Here is an 18,212-nt window from a genome sequence, read left to right as displayed (position 1 = left end):
GCACAAACAGTAGCTAGAACTTGTATCGAAGTTGTCAACTTATTACTAGGTAGCACAAACAGTAGCTAGAACTTGTATCAAAGTTGTCAACTTATTACTAGGTAGCACAAACGCAAGAACAACAATAAAGTCACATTGCAAACCAACCTGTAGTTGGATGGTTAGAGGACCGTGATATCTCCAACTTATTTGGTTCAAGTTCTAATGCTTGCATTATTCCTGGATTTCATTGGCATGAGCGTATGCGCGTGTATATAAACGTTTACGTCTGTGCTGTATTAAAAAATAGTGTTGGCTCAGGCTGGCTATAGTGAAAGTAACTAAGATAGTATCATGTACTTGGGACTAGCAAACATGCTGATGTGACAGACAATTAAAAAAGAGAGAAGGGGTTAGAGTAACATAGGTAGATACCGTAACATGTTAAATGCTATGCTACTTGAGAGTGTGTGTCATGCATGTCAATAAATAAGGTCATCTATGATACTACTTTATGATACTATGCACTATGAAAATAGTACTCCCTCCGTCACGGTTTAGAAGACATGCATGCAAATTCTCTAGAACCTAGGTGGTTATTGATTGGCTGTAAAATGAGTTAAAAAATAGCATTCACACTATGACGGAGGGAGTATCATATGATACTCCCCACTATAACGGGACTCATTTGTCGGCCGGGAACGTCACAGTCCCAATACTGATTTGTGTCAGTGTTGTATTGGTTTTTAACGTATTCTTTTATTAACCGGCCAATTCTCGTGCTGCGGTTGCTTAAAAATGCAAAAGAAAAACATCGTATTTAAAAGGAAAACCCCGGATCCTACACACTCGAATGTCCACGTAGAGGATCTCTCCACCGTACCGTGTCCCCGTCACCTTTGAGCACACACAAAGCGGCCACCTTTGCCGCCCCAGCCAGCGCTTCTACCGGCTCGCTTGCTTGCTCGGCCGCATAAAAACACGCGTTTCGTCACGCACGCACGGCGCCATCCTCCTCCGCTCCGTTTGCTTCACCTAGATAGTCATAGCCTGGTGGACGGACACGGACTCATCCCCCGAGCACGCACCCCGCGACGACCAACAAGCCACCCACTCCCTCCCAGAACCCCGCTCAGCTCAAAAGCGCCGCCCCGCACGCAATGACCCGCGCATTGCCCGGACCACACCGGCCAACGACGGGAAGACGAGGATGCTGCTAGCCGCCACGCCGTGCTGCTTCCTCGCCGACGACGGGGTCCACAAGAGCCAGGACGCCGCCGGCGGAGGAGGGTTGGGGATTAGCTCGGTGGCGCTGGTGGTGGTGCTGGTGCTGGCGGCGCTCGTGTTCGTCTCCGGCCTGCTGCACCTGCTGCTCCGGTTCCTGCGGCGGGCGCGCACCGGGGCGACGGAGGGCGGGGGCAGCGAGGCGGGGCCGGGGGAGGGGGGAGGGGGCGGCCGGGGGCAGGAGTCGGCGCTGCAGAGGCAGCTGCAGCAGCTCTTCCACCTCCACGACTCCGGACTGGACCAGGCCGTCATCGACGCGCTGCCGGTGTTCCTCTACGGCGAGGTGGTGGTCGGCGCCGGCGCCGGCGCCAAGGAGCCGTTCGACTGCGCGGTGTGCCTGTGCGAGTTCGCCGGGGACGACCGGCTCCGGCTGCTGCCGCTGTGCGGCCACGCGTTCCACATCGACTGCATCGACACCTGGCTGCTCTCCAACTCCACCTGCCCACTCTGCCGCCGCGTGCTCGCGGCCGACGACGACGGCGGCGGCGACGCCGCGGGCCTCCTGCTCGACGAGGGGTGGACGCGGGAGGGGGAGGGCGCGGTGTTCCCGGTGCGCCTCGGCAAGTTCAAGAGCACGGCCAGGGCGACTGCCGGCCACGGCCACGGCCCCGCCCGGCACGACGGCGTCGCGGCGGCGGAGGAGGGCGACGCGAGCAGCAGCCTGGACGCGAGGCGGTGCTACTCCATGGGCTCCTACCAGTACGTCCTCGCCGAGGCCAGCCTGCAGGTGTCCGTCCACCGGCGGAACGTCGACGGCGGCAACGGCGCGGAGAGGATGAGGGGGCCGAGAGGGGCCGCCGCGGACCCGCCCGGCCTTAGTGGCGGCGGGGGCGAGGGGAAGAGGATCAGCGCGGGCAGCAAGGGCGACAGCTTCTCGGTGTCCAAGATCTGGCAGTGGCCGCGCAACGGCAAGGGGAAGCTCCCCGTGCTCGCGTCCGACGGCTCGCCGGCGGTGGACGGCGCGCTGCAGTGGCCGAGGAGGAGCGTCGGGGAGTCGTGACACCATGAATGAAAAGAGGAAAGATGCTGTTTTTTGTTTTCTTTGTACGGTGTATATGCCGTACGTGCATGTTGGCTTGGTTGGTTGGTTGCAGCTTGCAACTCGTTGCAAACCCTCTCGAGTCTTGAGCTAGCGGAGGAGTAGTAATTTGAGTCCAGAATAAGTACAAGTGTTTTTGACTGCTCTTGAGCATGCTCATAACCATCATCAGCGTGTTTTTTGCAAAGCGGTTGTGCTGCCGGTTCTAGAAATTCAGGGTAGCCTTCAAGGTCCATGATGAACCCAACCCAACTCTTTCTTATGTTTTTTTAGTACGGCCATACGCAGCAGCTCATGACTCGAGATTACTAGGCCATAATAGATATACTCCCTCGGTTTCTAAACATAGTATTTTTACATATTTCAGTATAGATTACGCACGGAGTAAAAATAAATGAATCTATATTTTAAAATGCGTTTATATACTCCCTTCGTTATGTTTATATACATCCGTATGTGATTCAATAGTAAAATCTTTAAAAAAGACTTATATTTAGAAACGAAAGAAATACATTTGTATGTAGTTTATATTGAAATCTCTAAAAAAACGAAGGGAGTGGTACTAGGTGCGCTAGTCATCTAAGAAAACACGGTAGCTATACTTAGTTAACTAAATTTGCAAGTTTGTTAAGTTGCAGTAGTCGCCACGGAATTTGCAAGTTTGTTAAGTTGATTTTGTGGGAGAGGAAACGGTTGGAGGAGGAAGAAGAAATAATGATGGCTGCTTGATCTTTAATCTAATGTCGTAAAAACTCGTGCTCCTTCAGTTCTTAAATACATGTTTTTTTAGAATTTTTTTCTATAAAACTACATACAAAGTAAAATGAGTGAATCTACACTCGAACATATATTTATATACATCCGTATATAGTTTTTTTTAGTAAAACCTCTATAAAGATTTATATTTATTTAAGAACGGATGAAGTAGTATTCAAAAGGCATGTGTCTAGCTCTCATCTAGATGAGACTTAACCAATTTACATCTAACTCCTACACCATGTAATTTTGATGAAGATTCGTGCGGGTTTTTTGTTTTTATTTTTTGTCTGATTACTCAAATGACGTGTAGGAGTTAGATAGGACTTTGTTATTTCTCATCTAGATGAGATTTAGCAAATCCGTATCCAAAATATGTTTTCAGAAGATTCACATATAGCAAAACAGTTTTGCTAAAACACATTTAGTTGTGAGATAACTATTATATATCCAAATGCTATATCATTGATCTTATGTGGAGATTCGTGTGGGTGTTTTCTTTTTCTTCTTATGTTTGATTTAATCATTTAGATGTACTAGTAAGTATGCACGTGCAATGCACGCATAATCGTAGAAAAAAAATTCAGTCATCTTTGTTAGGGCATAATTATTTCAATAAAATGAACAAGTGCAATAATGTAGTTCAAATATTAATTTGAACTAAATATTGCTTTGTAGATATAGTTCTTTCCATATGAGCAACCTATCTTGTACTGAACATGCACATACAATGAACTTCTAAACCCTAATCCTACACAAAATGCGTCCCACAGAGCATATTTCACCTATTCTCGTAACTCCATTCTTTATGAAAGCGGCAAACCATGCGTATTTAACTTCCGTATATAATCATTATTCTTCTTATATCTTAAGCCTACTCATATCTTCTTGATATTATGCACCTTCAATGTAAACCACTAAATTAGATACCGTCATAGCATCAATAAATGGGACACACAATTAACCTCGCAAAGATGCATCACCATGTATCAAGTACATACAACTTGTGCTACCATGACTTTGTGTAAAAAGTAACCACAACAGTCGTAAAGCTCCCCATGTGCTACACTCCACGAGTCACCTTAAAGTCCTTGTAAGGTATAAAATATACATTAACAAAATCAATATGAAAATACAAGAACCGGAGGTAGCCTTCAAAATGGTGAGACCTTGTACCTGCTTCACAAACAGGAGAGGTAAATCTGAAAGAAAAGTTGTCAAAGACATTGGACCGTAAGAAACAAGGGATAAATCTGGAAGTAGTCTCAAACATTTTTATCCATCGGAAATGAAATAGAATATTAAATCCCAACAGCGAAAAAAATGTTTTGAAATACTTATTATGGCATTTATATAGAATAACTTAATTTCATACTTGCAGCAGTGCAGATTGCAATAGAGGCAACAAAAAAGGAGATATCAAGGAAACACTAATGTAAGATTACGTGTGCAATAACATTTGGGATAATTTATTATGCCGATATATGATTCCCCTGCAACTGCACAACAACAATAGAGGTTTATTATCCTGGGTAAAAAAGTACAAACCAGGATCAAGTCTCCACCAAGTTTAGTCACATATCCAAAGAACTAGTTCTATATAGATACAATATATAAACAATGTATGCTCTCCAAATGACATGTACTTGACTCTAAGAAGGGAATAAAATATCATAGAATATAATGTACGTATTTTGTTCTAGCTCGGCACCAATACTTTTGACTTAAAAAGAATCATAGCAATTGCCTACATATAGTATGACAGAACATAAATCTGTCCTAAAATGATACCATGATTCCAACGAATGCAAAATGAACCTGTTAACTGACATTTTAATATGGTTTGAAAATTGTTCAATGGAATAAGGATAAGTTAATCATAAATCCCATAAAAAATTCAAAAGTGAATTAACATGCAAGATAGTTTTGTCCATCGCACTGTTGGTGATCACCCTGACTCGAGCATGCTAGATTGGTGTAGACTCACTCTTGAGCATACAAAAACTGCATTCAATTTCATTAAGGACATATGTGATTAATGGAGGATCAAGTACTCACCACTATGTTTTTTTGGGCATGACCAACATGGAAGGAAAATAGCATTGCTATCGAGGATCAAATATTAGCAATGTAAGCCGCAAATTCCAGGAAGAGAAGAAGAATTCGGTGAACCCCACAGAATATATACTAATTCTCAGAGATAGTAAACTCGAATTTCTGCAACCTGCCAAATTTAATTATTTAAGCATGAGGTCACAATCAAAAAATATGATGCTACTCAATTAAAAAGATTAAATTCAGAATTGTGAGACTATAATGCACATAATAAGCAGTACTGAAACTCAAACTGAATATATTTTTTTAGAGAAAACGGGAGATGTTAAAATCATATGCAGAAAACAATAACTTGAAAGGTTAAACTCATGAAATTGAACTATATATACATTCAGAATCCGAGAATAGTAAATAAATTGCACTGGATATATAGTACGGACCTCACATTAAAAGACGGGTGTTGATCTGCAGAGTATGTTACACTCAGTATAGGCTTTGTTTTGGCTGCATCTCTATTAGCAAGTGCTGCAGACCCAAGATCAAGTGTTATAGAAATAATTTCTCATGTCATACCAGTGCCTTCTCTAACTAAAGCAATCACACCTGGAAAAACTTTAGTAGTCAGCATGTTTGTTTGTGGTCACACTGAACATACAAAAACGGTAGGCATAAAAATCTCCCTTGAAAGGAAAATTTACTCACTTCAATAGCTATCATCCTCCTGGTGTCAGATCTTGAGGCGCCTTACGCCAGGAAAGAGGAGAGGAGACAGTCGACACAGCGCCATCGTATCCTTTGTCTGTCTAAGATGCTGAAGCTACTGGGAGATGGAGTGAGCTTGAGGCCTGCAAAAGTTTCCTCGGATCAGATGGATAAAGAAGGGAGCCGGTGGGCAACACGGTTGGAGGAGATGGTCTGCGTGCACCAGTGTCGATGAGGCGGGGTGAAAGATGGAGGCGATGCCAGGATGCGCCGGTCCTCCCGCAAAGGCCGCTTGGAGATGTGCGCTCTTGGGGCAGGCAAGGAGCAGCATCGTCGCGTGGGTAGGAGGGGCGGGTCGTGTCACCACGGCTGGCGGCGTCACGACAACGGCCGTGACTGGTTCAATGGATGCGGCGGGCGTGGGTGCAGGGCGGGTGCACGGGTGCAGGGGCATGCTCTATCTCCTGGGCATGCTCTATCTCTTGAGGTGGACGGGGAGGGGGAGGCGGAGGCGACGGCGATGGTGCAGGACAGGGCGTGTGCCTGTCGTTCATTGTGCTAAATTTCTGTAGTTGATTGGCTCGTTTTTTTTTCGGGGAGGTGCAACAGTTGTTCGCTGTAGGAGGAGGTGGAGCACGGTCAGCCTTTGTTAATTTGGTAACTGCACACCGTCGTGGTGCATGGATGGTGGAAGGCCGTTAGATTGCAATTTGTTGACTAATTGTGTGGTGGTGATTGGTGTTTGTTTTTTTTGAATGTAATAGTTATGTGTATTTAGAGAAGTTTTCGTTTGATCTTTTATTAATAGTATAGATGCGCTGGTAGAAAAAACTGCTGACTACCCCGTCAAATACTCCTCCAACAGCAACTTTCAAAGTACCGGTTACCTACTTTCTTTCAACACCTTGTAGTTATAGGTCACACTTGTACAGCCGCTCAAGCCTCATCTGGTAGTGGTACGGTTTTGTTTTAGTTGAAACACATTCTTGTCTTAGCAAGCAAAGTGCGTGCACACACACACTGCCGTTGCTTCACCTCCAAGCTCCTTTCTTTTTCTTGCACGACTCCGACGAGAACGGAAGCGATCAGCTTGCACGCATGGCATAATTTTCCTTCCTTGGTTGGTTCTAATCTGCCCGGGTGGTAGTAATGTGACGTTACTGGAGTAATTGCCAACACTGCAATTTACGAGCAGTCTTTTAACACAAGACAATACAGACGCAAACACTCATATACACGCGCATATATTAATTTTTATAAACCTATACACGCGCATCCTATCCCTATGAGCACATCTGAGAGACTGAATCAGCATATCATCTTAAGCATATCACCGAAAATTCTAAATAAATCTAAAAATAATGCAAGCATCGGCCCAACTAGGAATACCATTGTCCATTTAACCATGCAACCATAAGTAGTTAGAGGTGGTAATGTGACGTTTACTTGGTGGTTAATTGGATTTGGCGGCAGGTGAGATGGGGTGGGGTGGGCCAAAAACTCGCGCGGATTCCGCTGAGATTTCAGAGGATAAAAGCTGCAGGAAAAACGTAAATTAACTACAGTTAGCAGCTGGGCTCATCCCTTGGACTGCAGCGCTTATCGTGTAGCCTCACGTGACAAGGCGCGGGGCGGGGCGGGGCCTTGTTTGGTTATGTGTCCGTATCCGCTGTTAAATGAAAATATGAAATCATCATAATTATACTGAGATTCAGTGAGTGAGGTGGCGGGAAACATCGGCGTCAATGCCATCTTTCCTTTTTAGCTGGTTTTGGTAGGCGTCGATGCGAGGGCAGGAAAGCTGGCTCTTGCCCCAGAGATGCAACTATGCAGCAGCTACCCTGGCGTCCAAGATGGATGGATAAAAAGCTGGTAAATAAAGTAAAACCCAAAAATTTATTTTGTTTTTCTTTTGCAAAACAAAACAGCACTTGCTATTTTGCCCGAATGGGCGTCTGTTTTCATCTTGTTGAGTAGGAGGATAAAATAAGAATTTCTAACAGGCAGCATCTTCCCCAACCAAGCCACGTTGCTCGCCCTGGCCGGAATCGGCGTGCGTGTCCGGATGCGTGCAAAGAATTAATGGGAAACAGCGAGGTGACAAACGCACAGCTGCGCACCACACCAGCATTGCGAGGCGAAGATGGAAATGCGAGGCGACGAGTGACGGCAAAGGGGCCTCCTCTCCTCTCCTCTCCTCTCATGAACGACGGTAGTACCACGCGGAAGCAGCTGGTAGTACCAGCAAGTATCCCGGAGTGGTGCTGAACTGAATGCAGAATGCAGAATGCTGGATGCTGATGCGATCAATCGATGGCGCGCATTGAAGCGTGCGTGCAACCGGCCTGACACTGACTTTGATGACGGATTGGAGGGAGGGAGGATATGGACCGGGCACGGCACCAACTTTCACAGCAAGAGATGTGGTAGTACTACATGTACATGTACACCGCCTGGAACAATCAAGTGTCCATCACATTTATGGGGCGCACCCAGCCGCCCGCACAGGCTTTTCTTACGGGTCATGCTATGTGCAAAGCCGGCGCGGTTGCTGTTCCAGGCAGATACTCACATGGGCAAGGATTTTTCAGAACAATAATGATGATGATGATGAAAAAAGTCTGTAAAAATGCCGATTGCATCTCAACAGCTATTGCTCGGCACAACCTGGCTGGCTTCCACCGAGTAAACCCGTCGGGTTTCGAATTTCAAATGGGTTTGGCAAATGTTACAAAATCCTCGCCGGCAGACAGTGGGTGAAGGGCCATGTCTTGTAACCAAATTAAAACAGGTAATTACATTGAAGAAGAGCAAGGTATAAATACAAGCCGCTGGTCTGCTGCCTGGAATGAGAGCAGTAGGCCGAAAATTTTGGTTATCCTCCGACTGTGAATGATATACACCTTCTGTACGAATACATTTTGGCAAAACTGGAGGTGTGTGTCATTAATCACTGCCAGCTACTATACAGTATATGTAAAGGGCAAATGGCAAAACAAAAAAAGACAGCTAGTGGTGTACATAACTTACTAATCGGCAAGCAACAGAAGGGGAAGAAATGATGGTGGGGGGGCTAGAAAAGGAAAACTCGCCTTCGCAAGCAGAGCAGCACACTCAAAAGTGAAAGAGCTACTATCACAACATTATAGACACAGGTGGTGACACTACAACCCCGCGGGGAAATTGCTGATCTGCCCTTGCTCCAGCCTGTCCTCGCCATTCACTTTGTACGAAATCCGGATCCGCATCGCAAGTGGTTTCTGTGAGGCAGGGAAATTCAAAACCACACGTGGTTAATCACAAGCAAACGGAAGAGAAACGCTAACTCGCAAGGTCACAACATAATTCAAGTCTGCGGAAAGAATCATAAGACTGACTATACGATGCTCTAGTAATGGATCAAGTAGGATTAGCAAGTTCCAATAAAAACAGGAAGCAAACTACTGATGGCTCATCCGGAGATGCAAGAATATTCTAACTGACAACTACCCATGTGGTTTTGCAAATCAGCAAATGGCCCATGTGGCCATTTATGAATTCAGGCACACAGCATGCTGCACCTAGCAGTGTCTCCATACTTTTTTTTCCTTTTTGAATAAATGTATGTTTCACTGTTGATAGATGCATGATGGAATGAACACTAACCAGTAGGTGTAAAAAAATCTACTTTAAGAACTGAAGTATAACCAAATGACAAGTCAATGGTTACACAGGATACACCATATAAGTGGGAAACATGTTAGAAGCAGATATCTTTGGCAGGATGAGATCTATAATACTTTCAGGACCATGCAAAAAATGACTTAGGCTCTTTCAAGCTTACAAAGAAACTACCAGTAGTCAAAGAAAACCAGAAAAATGGTCATATTCCCCTCCGACAGGCATACTGTCAAATACCTGTCCATGTTGATTATTAGTGACACTGAGGCTTTGCGTAATTGAACCATTTCCACTGGCCGGAAGGGTGCTGCTGCTTGCTGGGTCCAAGCGCAACTGGATGAACTGAAATACAGATTTGAACAGACGGATGGACTGTCAATCTCTAGCATTTGATAAATAACCAGTAAAGCAGACTATACCGCTGTTCACAAATACCCATAGAATTAAAAGCGTCCTGTCACCCATTTGTCATTTGCAAACAAATTTCAGTACACATTTTAATTAATGATATTGAAGGAACACGGAACAAAAAACCGAACTGTGTATCAACCAGGAAATTTGAGAGTAGATATAGAAGTAATTTGTTTTATGACCGAGCTTTATCAGAGAAGAAAAGATAAATTAATGACCAATTACTATGGCTTTTGACCAAACAAACAAGTTAGTAACTATAGATTTACCACAGAAACTAAACTAGACAAACATATAGTTAGTTCAAGTGCAAGTATGCGTCAACATATTTTTTTTATGAAAAGATCTGCCGCTGGGAAATATTAGTAGCAGAGGGACAGCGTTTCAAACTTCATAGGTACTACCTTTGGTACAGCTGCCTGAAACATGAAATTGGTCAATGTAGCAGATGTCAAATTTGTAAAGCTGGCATGCATTGTAGTCTCTTGAGGCTTTCCAGGCTGCTTTTTAAAATTGAAGGTGACCTTCAAAGTTGCACTCTGGAAAGCTGTGATTGATGGGTAAGCTGCATTCACATCTGGTGATCAAAGAAGTAGAGCAATGGTTAATTTCCTAATGACTAGGAACACTGCTAGATAATCAAGTGACAGGGGCGGACCAGGAAGTGGTGTACTTGGGGACAAACCATCGAGAAGATCGATAACTTGAGGTGTTCCAGGAGCATGTTTAGTCACTGCTGCACAGTGCTAGATAAATTAAGTATGGATGACAGACAGGGCAGAAATATGCAAATATTATCAATACAGTTACTTTACCTTGGCCAGGAGAGCTTATGTTTGATGTTGCCGGCGGACCATTTTGTACAGGATATGATCCAATAGATAGAAGATCCATCAGAATATCTGTACTTGCAGACGGCGCTCCACCTTACATAAACCAGGAATGACATCATAAGGAAGACTCAAACCAGCAATGTACACTACAAACAGTACACATATACAGCTAAGAATCAACACGAGGGCCCGTTTAGGACAGCTCAAAATATCTCAGAACTGGCACAATACTGAGCCTTCCAAAACAAGACATTGTTCAAGCAAGCAAGCTTAATCCCTCGTCAAATATGCATTACTGACAAATCAGTACCAAATTTCAGAAACCAGAATCACTAAACAGGTGATAGAGCATCACTTGCTTCATTTGTGCTAAAAGAGACACGTGAGAAGTAAATTTATGTGAAATGAAAAGAATAGAGTCAAAACCTGCAGTAGATGTATCAGTCAAGCCAATGCCCAAAAGATCCTGTAGGAAATCATTAGGTGCTGTACTAGGAGCAGAAGTAGTCACGGGAGCATCATCCGAACTTAGATCAAGTAAATCAGCCAAAGGAGCTGGTGGTGGTTTCACTGCACCATTTGGAACCTTAAGCGAGCCTCCAGAAGCAGCGGATGGAGTAGGCTTAGTTAATGAAACAGTTGCTTGTGAAGAAGCGGCTCTCTTCTCCAAATAACTAGCTTCATCTAATACAGGCATTCGCTCAAGCAAAGATGATCTGCACCCACACCAGCATTCATAAGATTACTATTTTTTTATGAAGAACTATGATACTAGTGCATATTTTGAGAATGATGGCTAGTAGCTGTCACCTACTTTATAGACTGATGCCTTTGTATAATGGAATTAAATTCGATTGATCTTTGCTGCAGCTCAAGCACAGTATTCCCTTTATTCTGCACAACAATTACTTGTATCCTCCTGCAATAATAACAGGAAGGTGACAAAATCACTTTAGTAATAGATAACATAAACCACATACTCCAAGTCCAAGGCATACACAAAAAAGATAGCATAAACAGAAATTTTGGAAAAAATGGCTAGCAAATCAGGCTTCCAGCAAACTGAAGCCCCAGCATTAACATTGTAAGTGTGCCTACCATCGTAGAACCGAATGAACAGAATGATACACTTAGTTTTGTCGCATAGCCAGGAAACTAAATTGTAAGTGTTGCAGTTAATTAGTCACGTCACAAACACTTATTTTATTTAGTACAGGCTCATGAAAAAGAAACCAATTCATGAGAAATTGATGCACCATGATAACAAGACAACAAAGATTGAAAATTTAAGCTTGCAACATTTTCAACTTATATTTGTCATCAAATCGTATGTTCTTTATAGTAAACATGTATAATCGTAACCGGTAAGCACAGATAGCTCATGCGCATGTGCAAGTGGAACATAGAGATGAGAATTGGTAAGTAGATGAACATATTATCATAGCCGGCATTGTCTACAAAGTAGAACCATGAAACAAGGCGACTTAATTCATGGAGCTTCGCCAGTTTTTGCTAAAAGCCAATTCACATTTGAATAATGCAGTAGGTTATCCAACAATAATGCAAGGTCAAGTTGAGTAATAGCTTACTTTGAAGTTGACGGAAATCGTGAGGAAAGCTTCAAAAGAGCAACGAGACACATAGCCCGTGTTGTAACATCCACGGAGTAGCGCTTAAGAGCTAGCTCTAGAGCATCCACAGCATCAGATTCTGTTACCTGAACAAGTTCAGGCATTGGCCAAACATTTGACAATAGTAGAACTGAAGCACACTACTATTAAATGAAATACAGAGAAATGACAGCATCCACCGGGGAAATATTGAACCTAATGAACTGAACTAACATACTCTAAAAAGGTCATTATTCAGCACTGAAACATTTATCCAGACGGGTGGCGAAATGAATGATTAAGTAACTTTTCTGGTGACAACCGCTACAGCTAATATAGGTGATCATGAAGATGATGCGAGGAACAAACAAGTAAATCCAAGAGCTACTCCTTATCAGCCTTAAATATGGACTAAATTAGCAGTTCAAGCACAGTGGATGCATATTGTGTGTGTAGAAAGTAAACAAGAATATGTAATACTACAAAAGGAAGTTCTCATCACATGGTGAGCAGTGATGTTTCGGCAGAAAAGGCATCAGCCAATTACTATGGCTGGTAAAAAAAATCAACTCACCGTGATTGGTTCCTCCACATCCAGCATACTAATATTGTTGACCAGCATCTCACCATATTCACCAATGCACCAAACAGCTACCCGAACTAAGCTTTCCTACACAGTTCAAAAGTAGAAGAGATACAGGGGCTTCAGATAGGGTGAAAATTGATCCCATGGTTTACCAAGAATACTAATTATGCCTTCATACCTGTGTACCACATGCTTGCAATGCTTTGTATAATGATCTAACCGAGTATCCTTGAAGTTCGGACGCATTGCTTATCAGAACTATAAGAGCATGCCATACATCATCCTTCACAAAGTTTCCAGTCTGTGGATAGACAAGGGTATATTCTAAATTTGCAAATCCATTCCATTATTGACCCATGGAGAGAAAAATGGCTGATAATTGTATTTATGTACATACCAGCGTTAAAACCTTGAACATCTGGTCTAAGTACCATAGCTTATCTTGAGAAAACCTGTTAGAATCACCAAACTGTTATTATTTTGTAAATCAACATGTTAGAAGAAAGTTGTAAATCAAACATGATAGGTATGGATCTAAAAGCAGGTTGATAATTAACATGTGATGCAATTAAGCAATTGTACGGGGGTAAGGGAATGAATCGCAGCTTAATGTGATTGTCAAAGTTCAATAAAAGGCATGAAAAAGACCCAAGGATAGATTTCTGAACTATTTTATGTTATGTTATAGCCTGTTAAAGATAGCACGAAATGAAAAGGAAAATTGTTAGAAGATGCTATCTTATAGTATATCCAACATGACACCCAGAGTTAGGTTCACATCATGATATTCTCTCCGATGCTTAAAGCCTTCTGCTATATTCCAACAGGCAAAAGAACAAGCAGTTGAAAAGACAATGACTAAAGTTACCAAATGAAATAAAGAAACTGTCCCCCCTTGTTAACCTAACTTGTATACCCTTAGTTTAACTTCCATTGTCACCCTATGGGCAGTACAACAAGAAAAATCCATCATTTATTTCACTAGGTGAACAAAAAAAAAATTTGTTCCAAGACATATGTAATAACAGTGATGTAATCTTTGAAGCAACTAGGAAATAGCAAAAGCCAGTAGAGATGATGAATGTGCCAAGACTTACTTTTCAACTATTGAGCATATTTTTGCTGTGAGGTCTTCCTTGAAGTCATCATCACTTACTTCTAGGTAATCAATAAGCTCCTTAGTCAAAGGCTTCACATTCGTGTCATTGACGAGTAGGTAAACAAGTTCAAGGGCCCTTTTGCGAATGGAGACATCTGCATCCTGAGAGTGCATACGTGATTGCAAATTTTTAAGGGGAAGAGAAAAGGAATCCCCAGAAGAAACACAATAAGCCTAAAGCATATTATACCATAGAACTGTATGATTGATTACCTTGACACACTCCAATATTGTTACCCTGTGCCTCTGCACTGCTAGTGTGTCCACTGCCATGGCCTTCATTAGCATATTCAGAGCAACATATCTGAGAACACGGTGTGCATAGTAAGTAAAGTATCTATTACTATCTACTCCCTCCGTCCCAAAATAAGTGTCACAATTTTGTACTAGCTGTAGTACAAAGTTGTACTAAGCTTAAGACATTTATTTTGGGACGGAGGGAGTATTAAGCTTTTAAAGCAGTAGAAGAAGATCCCCCAACATTCGTCCACATGGGCCAAAATTTATTGTCCATGGATTGTAGTGGGTCCAGATTATAATGGCGGATAATTAAGGGATAAGGTAGATCTTTAAGATGGAATCCTCTTGGGCCTCCTGAATTGACATTAACCCTTTAAGTTTTTGACCGACAATATCAATTGGTGGTTATGGGAAAACAAACAGCTGAACTAATACCAGATATGATGATACGGATCAAATCTAGCCCTGCAAATGAGTACCGCATGGGTCACTCTCCTAATTGTATTTACAGGAGATTGTAGAATATTTTAAAACAACTTGATGGTGCAAGTTCTCTATTCATTTCTGAAATCCAAGAACAATTGTATTCATATAACCAGCAAGTAATAGTGGTTGGAACTATGCTCCTCTACCACAGAGACAAGTCAGAACTCCAGACTAAAAAATAGCCCAAAAAAACACAAATAATTAACCTCTTTGTTACGATGGGTATCAGTTGTCCAAGAGCGAGAGGACATTTACCTTATATTGTTATCACGGTTGGATAAGAATCTACCCAAAATATTAATTGCCAGCACACGCAGACCACTAGTAGCTTCAATTCCCATTATGGTCTCAACACATTCATATAGAATAGCGTTTCCAGCATTTTTGTTTGACTCTGTTTTCGTTGCAACCTGAAAATCCAGTACATGTGTTAATTATGAACTAACCACTATAAGATACACAGGGGGGGAGTGTAACGGATAACCAAGAAACAAGCTACTAAAAAAATAACACAGCAAAGGCAAAAAAAAAATAGTCATGCTACCAGGTTTCAAAGTTCATGTATAACAGTACTCTTAGCAAGACCTAAACGGAAGAATGCCTAAAAGAAGTTATAAATTGCTAGTAGTAGTTTCATTACAGGGGAGAGATCATTTTGCTGTACAGCATGTGACTAATGTTCATATGTAGCTTGTAACAACAAATATCTAGTTCACTAATTTGATGGGAGCTGATGTACTTTGAATTGAAATTTTGTTTCGTGTAAAACCAAGGATGAACAAATTACCTGGGCAAGAATATCATTCACATACTCGCTGCAGTCTGCATCCCCTTGACCCAATGTCCGCATGAGCCTAAGAACTCGGATGTGCAAGAATGGATCTGTGATGCCAGCAATGTCATATTCAGGAGCATACGAACTGTTGGACACGTCTCTCAGTATCCGGACCAACCCTTCGACGGAGTGCTGAAACAGCAAGATTTTATCAGAATGCTAGATAATTATTGTCGAAAATATATGTAAATATTTGCAATAGTCTTGCATGTACAATCTAAAAACAATTTAATGAATATAGTTATAGAGAAGAACACAAAAATGTTTTTGCTTCTTTTGATGAACACAACATTGGAAACAAACATTTGACAAATAATGATGAAAATATCATAGCGATGATGTAAAATGATATTGTTGCGTCAATGCATCACCGAATGAACGATCTGAAAGAGCAGGGGCTGGGACTGATGCTAATGGTTTCCGCTAATGGTCCATAAAATAGCACTGTTACCTTTCTCAAGTACTCCAATGCTTCTCTGCTTGATTTACAGAGCTCTGTACAGAGCTGGACAACCGAAATCAGAACCCCATGGTGTTTTTCCTTGAGTAATGATGCAGCAGAACCCATGAAGTTCTCTGCCAAATCTGGAACTTTTCTTACAATCCGTATAGAGCACAAGGCAGCCTACAAACAGGAGCTATATACAATCAATAATAGTTCTCCACAAAACATAGTCTAAGGCTAACCAAACGAACAACACCTATGCAGAAGGAAAACAACAGGATAAGAAATGCACAGAATGTAAGCTTCGAAATGCATCGATTAGAAGATCCGAGAAGTAACGAGTTGGTGTTTGAGTGAAAATTTACTGATGCTAAACCACCTATAGCATATAGGCACACTAACATGTAGGCTTTTGCAGTTCTTATGCTAGGGCAAACGATGGAAGGGTCATTGCAGGTTTGAAGCATCCAAATAATAACTCTTTCATATGTAGTATCAGAATACTGCTATGGTGCTCAAAACAGTTTCCGAAGGGACTAAGGTATCATGATGAAAAAAAATGAGCACCTTCTTCTTCGTGTTTGGGTCCCTAGTTTGCAACAGCCTCTCCACCTCGGGCGCCAGGTCGCGCGCCATTTCAGCGGAGCAAATGTTCCCCAGGGCGCAGAGCGCAAGGCCCACGATGAACTGGTTGGAGTGGTTAAGATCTCTGCCCACGTTAAGGACTAGCAATTACTCAAAGATGAGCATGGCATTGTAAAACAAATAGCGACGAACAAGCGGCGGCAAATGTAAGTAGGCATAAGCATTAGGCGAGCGAGTCGGATACTGCTTGAGGGAGTTGGTGACGAGCATGAGGACCTCCTGCCGCTCGTCGAGCAGCAGCGTGAGGCCGAGGTAGCCGATGCGCTTCTCGGGGAAGCCCGAGGAGGCGATGAGCTTGAGGCACTCCATCTGGCCGAAATGCGTGGGGTAGCCGAGCATGTGGATGAACATGAGCTTGGCCATGTTGCGGTGCCGGTAGTCCTGGTCGTTCTCGCTGATGGCGGCCCTGATGGCCGCGCACTCCCGCCGCACCACCGCGCGCTCCTCGGCGGCCGTCTTGGAGGCGCGTATCGCGCGTATCATGTCCCTGCGGAGACGCCACGGGGCGAGGTTACACGACGGGACGGATCTGAGCGGGGCCGCTGGGCGGGCGGGCGCGATCGAGGAGGCTCACCGGAGGCGCGTGCCGGAGGAGAAGGGGTTGAGGGAGAGGTCCATGGCGGCGTCCTCGACGATCTTCTCGACGGAGTCCGATGGGAAGGGGGGTCTCGCCGTCGGGGGGCGGGGCGGAGGAGGAAGACCACGGCGACGGCCGGGTGGATCTGGACGTGGGCGGTGGTGGTGCGAATTGCGAAGAGGCCCCCTGGTTTTGTTATTTTAGTCCATGTAAGGAATAGTTGGGCATTTGGGGTCTAATCTCGCCGTGCTGATCTCACTCGCCACTAAATTCCTAGCGTGTTAGTGCTCGGCATCACGGTTGATTTGTTTATTCATTCACTAACAAATACTACTACCCACTTGCTTGGTTTATGCAGTCACACAAAGCGCATATTCGTGGATATAGTATATTACTCTTTTTTGAGACATGAGACGTAGTATAAATTCAAATTTTTCTACTTGAAAAAGATAGTATGCAATCGGGTTATTCTCAAGTACAACTAATGTGAAAATGTACATGTGTAATCGAAAAAGGGATGAGAGTTCCATTCATATAATGTAACTTAAGCACGCACTTTCAAACATGTAGTTACATTCTTCGAAGGGATATAAATATTTTCATCTTCATGTGAAAGATAGACAAAGGTGTGCATGTATAATTGGCACGTGTATTGCTAATCCATCTTAGCTTACTATTTACAAAGTACTCCATGCATGCTTTCTCTAACATTTTGGGTTCATCCATGTGTCCACAAAAGTTTTCTTCTGTCACAAATGAGTCGATAAGGTGTGACTTTTGTTTATTATAAAGAGTACAATTTGCATTTCTCAATTAAAGAAATCCTAGTCGACTTAAATTTATCACAACGTCATTTAAAAAAATGTGATTATGAACTCTTGCAAAAATAATGTTATGCCGGATGTAGACC

General features: G+C 43.0%; 2 protein-coding genes across 5 annotated transcripts; one reads left to right on the top strand and one right to left on the bottom strand.

Annotated features, from left to right (window-relative positions):
* The first annotated feature begins 713 nt into the window (after window positions 1-713).
* LOC123408790 (RING-H2 finger protein ATL47-like) lies at window positions 714-2,470 on the top strand. Its single transcript, XM_045101833.1, has one exon. The coding sequence runs from the start codon at window positions 1,190-1,192 to the stop codon at window positions 2,261-2,263; it is 1,074 nt and encodes a 357-aa protein (XP_044957768.1). The 5' UTR covers window positions 714-1,189; the 3' UTR covers window positions 2,264-2,470.
* Window positions 2,471-8,633: 6,163 nt separating this feature from the next.
* LOC123407263 (AP-1 complex subunit gamma-2-like) lies at window positions 8,634-17,538 on the bottom strand. 4 transcript variants are annotated; one of them, XM_045100361.1, is made up of 19 exons: window positions 17,300-17,538; window positions 16,910-17,212; window positions 16,648-16,789; window positions 16,087-16,260; window positions 15,588-15,767; window positions 15,056-15,210; window positions 14,288-14,378; window positions 14,013-14,176; window positions 13,313-13,367; window positions 13,094-13,216; window positions 12,904-12,999; window positions 12,309-12,436; window positions 11,534-11,638; window positions 11,146-11,435; window positions 10,702-10,812; window positions 10,545-10,622; window positions 10,291-10,463; window positions 9,713-9,817; window positions 8,634-9,075 (listed from the first exon to the last, which is right to left on the bottom strand). In XM_045100361.1, the coding sequence occupies exons 1-19, from the start codon at window positions 17,341-17,343 to the stop codon at window positions 8,980-8,982; spliced, it is 2,613 nt and encodes an 870-aa protein (XP_044956296.1). In that variant the 5' UTR covers window positions 17,344-17,538; the 3' UTR covers window positions 8,634-8,979. The 4 variants fall into 4 exon arrangements, with proteins under 4 accessions (XP_044956296.1, XP_044956298.1, XP_044956297.1 ...); XM_045100363.1 differs by having other exon boundaries at window positions 10,560-10,622; XM_045100362.1 differs by having other exon boundaries at window positions 10,545-10,619.
* Between the last annotated feature and the right edge of the window lie 674 nt (window positions 17,539-18,212).

Source organism: Hordeum vulgare, chromosome 7H (genome assembly GCF_904849725.1).
Source record: "Hordeum vulgare subsp. vulgare chromosome 7H, MorexV3_pseudomolecules_assembly, whole genome shotgun sequence".
Classification (NCBI taxonomy): domain Eukaryota; kingdom Viridiplantae; phylum Streptophyta; class Magnoliopsida; order Poales; family Poaceae; genus Hordeum; species Hordeum vulgare.
Note: the sequence above shows the minus strand (reverse complement) of the source record. Positions and strands in the feature narration are given on the sequence as shown.

What these genes read in the sequence shown, in the direction of transcription:
- LOC123408790 (XM_045101833.1), top strand. Translation starts at nt 1,190, where the DNA reads ATGCTGCTAGCCGCCACGCCGTGCTGCTTCCTCGCCGACGACGGGGTC.
- LOC123407263 (XM_045100361.1), bottom strand. Translation starts at nt 17,343, where the DNA reads ATGGACCTCTCCCTCAACCCCTTCTCCTCCGGCACGCGCCTCCG. An exon ending in CAATATTGGAGTGTGTCAAG is followed by an intron (nt 14,177 to 14,287) that starts GTAATCAATCAT and finishes ATGCACTCTCAG; the next exon opens with GATGCAGATGTCTCCATTCG. An exon ending in ATATGCTCAATAGTTGAAAA is followed by an intron (nt 13,368 to 14,012) that starts GTAAGTCTTGGC and finishes TGATTCTAACAG; the next exon opens with GTTTTCTCAAGATAAGCTAT.